At 44.9% G+C, this 3,326-nt stretch overlaps 1 protein-coding gene across 1 annotated transcript; it reads right to left on the reverse strand.

Moving 5' to 3' along the window:
* Window positions 1–937: 937 nt before the first annotated feature.
* Window positions 938–1,855, reverse strand: LOC125407169 (olfactory receptor 8S1-like). Its single transcript, XM_048444545.3, has one exon. It carries the CDS (start codon window positions 1,853–1,855, stop codon window positions 938–940), a length of 918 nt encoding a protein of 305 aa, XP_048300502.3.
* Window positions 1,856–3,326: the final 1,471 nt, after the last annotated feature.

Genomic DNA, 3,326 nt, shown 5'->3' on the forward strand with positions numbered 1-3,326 from the left:
GTAGTGTTCTTCGCTGAAGCAGGCCACGGTTCCTGCCTCAGGAAAGCTGGTATCACGAGGTGGAGGCGATAGTAAATCCCATGTTTATATTATCTCTGCTCTTCCATTCGCCTTGTCTTTTCTGAATATAGCTGGGGAATGTTTGCCACTTTTAGGGAGTCGTGTGATTAGACTGGACCCACCTGAATAATCTAAGCTATTCTTATTTTATAATCTGAAGTAGAACTGTCCAGAAGTCCTAGAAATTACAAGCATGGCAACTTGCTAACCCAGGAATGTAGTACACCTCTTGGCACAAGTTAAGAAATGTATCCAATTTGACTTTGTTATTTTTCCTTAAAATATCACCCCAAGGATAGTTGCCAGGGGACAGGGCTGTAGTTTCTTTAGGACACCCAGGGTTATTGATTTGGTTCCAGGGATTTTCTTTTCATTCAAAATAAATAATTAAATTTCCTAGAAAAATTTCTGGATCACCTTCCTTGAGTCTTGATTTCACAGCAGGTTGGAATATTTCACCAGGAGAAAAAGACAGGACTGCCCACATCTCCCGGGCTACAGGGTCGCCCGCCCTGGTAAAGTCACCAGTTTCTGAAGAGTCAGGTTTCTTGAAAATTTGGGATATAATTTTTTAAATGTGAGGGAGTGGTGAGCTGCCAATAGCAATAGCTATTTATACCAATCTGAAAAATAAAAAATTCTGTAAGAAGATCTCATGGAAGAGAGGGTTCACTGATTCACTTATCCCTTTCTGAATACGGCTCATCCTCCTCAGAGTTCTCTATTCACAGTATTTCCAAAAAAGGCAAGAGGCAAGTCTCCAACGGTGCCTTCCATCATGGACAACAACAGCTCTCCTTGAAGACCATTGTTTGACCACATAGCACTGCAGTTCCGTGTCTATTTTATTATAATGTTGTGTCTGATGCAGAAGGGGTTAAAAATGCTTTCTGATCATTCTTCGCACAGCTGCCTTCACTTCCTTGTTCTTCAGACTGTAGATGAGGGGGTTCAACATGGGGGTGACCAGACTGTACTGCAAAGAGAAGACCATTTCCTGGGGGGACCCCGAAGCTGGTAAAAGGTAGCTGATGAAACCTGAGCCGTAGAACAAGACCACAGTGGTGAGATGGGACAAGCAGGTGGAGAAGGCCTTGCTTCTGCCTGTGCTGGAGCTGACCCTCAGGACCGTGGAGACAATGCGGGCGTAAGAGCAAACAATCAGGACAAGGGTTCCAAAAAAATGCACCACCGAGGAGCACAGCAAGAGGATGAAGTTGGCAGAGGTATCCGAGCAGGACAGAGGGAAGAGCGAGGACAGCTCGCAGCTGAAGTGAGGAATGGTCTGCTCCTCGCAGAAATCTAAGCCGACGGCCAGGAGGATATTGAGGAGGGCGTCGACAAAGGCCAGACTCCAGGAGCTCCACACCAGCCCCACACAGAGCTGGCTGCTCATCACCTGGCTGTAGAGCAGAGGAGAGCTGATGGCAACGTAGCGGTCATACGCCATCGCAGCAAGCAGACAGGCCTCGGTGCCTCCCGTGGCGAACACAAAGAAGGCCTGAGCCAAGCAACTGCCAACAAAGATGGTTTTGTCCTCAGAAAGCAGGTTCTCCAGCATCTTGGGAGCAGTGACGGACGAGTGGCACAGGTCTAGGAAGGACAGCTGTCGCAAGAAGAAATACATAGGAGTGTGGAGGTGAGAATCAGCCGCAATCACAAGCAGCATCAAGGCGTTTCCCACCAGCGTGAGGAGGTAAACCAGAAGGAACAGAGTAAAGAGTATAGGCCGAGCGTAGGGGTCTGTGGAGAGGCCAAGGAGAACGAACTCTCGGAGAGCACTGTGGTTTCTCATCGCTGAAGAGGGGAAAACAAACAAGATCCATCAAGACCCTTAATGCCCCTTGGTTACCCCGGATTGAAAGCTTGTTGTCCATAAATCTCTGCTCACCCATTTAAAAATGATCCCCCTGACCACTGCTACACCACTACTAATCATCAGCATTATCTTATATTATGAAGCCTTTTTCTGAGCTCAATGTTATCTCACTACTGAGAGTGATTCACATAAGAAATGTTTTTGACCAGAGATAGAGAAAAATCCCAAGTGTATTATCTGAGAGATAAAGGGAAGGATTTGTGCAGATGCATGAACACTGTGTGTTCTACAAACATTAGAAAAAAAATCAAGAATGCTGGACTAGGCACAAGAAAATCAGAATCCTTACTTCATTGCTTCTATTTAACTTTAAATGATATCTTTGCTTGTGCATATGTGCACATGAGTGTGCACATGTGTGCTAACAAGTTTTTTTGCCTGCCAGAAGTTATAAAGGCACTGATAATGATAAAAATTAAGCATAAACTGTGGGAATACAGTCAAAATGAAACTTCAGAAAAATCTTAAAGCACCTAAAGCTCATCACGACCCTTGTGTAGAAATGGCCAGTATAATAAAGTCAAAGTCAGTTATTCCATTCTGCAGACTTCTTCCTTGAAGCCATTTAGAGATTCTCAGGACGAAAATCTTTTAAAAATGAAATGAAAGTTTCTATTTTCGTTGTAAGTAATGCCTGAAATATCATCTATCATTGATTTGTTCAAGTTATATGTAAAATTTAAAACAATTACCGAATACAATATGAAGGGCTTTCTTTCAGATCCGAGCACTACCATAGGGATGGAGGGTGAAGCTCATTGAGTCTTACCCAAGAGAAAAAAGTTCCTTGAGAGTTGTTCTTCTCGGAACCAAATAAAAGGCATCATTCATAATACCTGGCCCTCAGTGCTTATCCTTGATGGAAAGAAATAGGAGACAGAGACAGAGAGAGACAGAGAGAGGGCAGGGGACAAGCCAATCGATGTAACTGAAGTGTGAGCTTCGGAGCAGTTTGAAGTCCCTATGGTAGCAGGCACTTGGCACAAGCCGACGGGAGAAAAGCAAAAGGCACCAAAGCTGAGCGGAACCCACTTTCATGTGTCTTGATCTCGCCCCAGTCCATTCCTCTTTCTCCTCCAATTAGATATGCTGTACTGTTGGTCAAGGCAGGCATCTCGCTTGGTTTTGTCTTCTGGAGCAATCTTTAAAACTGTAGCCGTCAACATTACATAAATTAGAATGCAGCAAAACCGCAGTAGATTTGCGAACAATCACGGAAGTCCCTGCTGTGTAATCAGTTGACAAAGATTAGCAGGGCTTCTCTGCGGGAGGGAGAGTTATCTGAGCCCCACACTGCAGTTGAGGTCATCTTTCAGAGCACCCCTGTCTGCACGCCAGGACGAACACCCGACAGCAAAACACACTGCCTCTCACCCACAGCCTCCTA

This window comes from Myodes glareolus, chromosome 19, assembly GCF_982192425.1.
Source record: "Myodes glareolus chromosome 19, mMyoGla1.1, whole genome shotgun sequence".
In the NCBI taxonomy this organism is placed as follows: Eukaryota; Metazoa; Chordata; class Mammalia; order Rodentia; family Cricetidae; genus Myodes; species Myodes glareolus.

Excerpts from the sequence above, each read along its gene's own strand:
- LOC125407169 (XM_048444545.3), bottom strand. The coding sequence starts at position 1,855 with ATGAGAAACCACAGTGCTCTCCGAGAGTTCGTTCTCCTTGGCCTCTCC.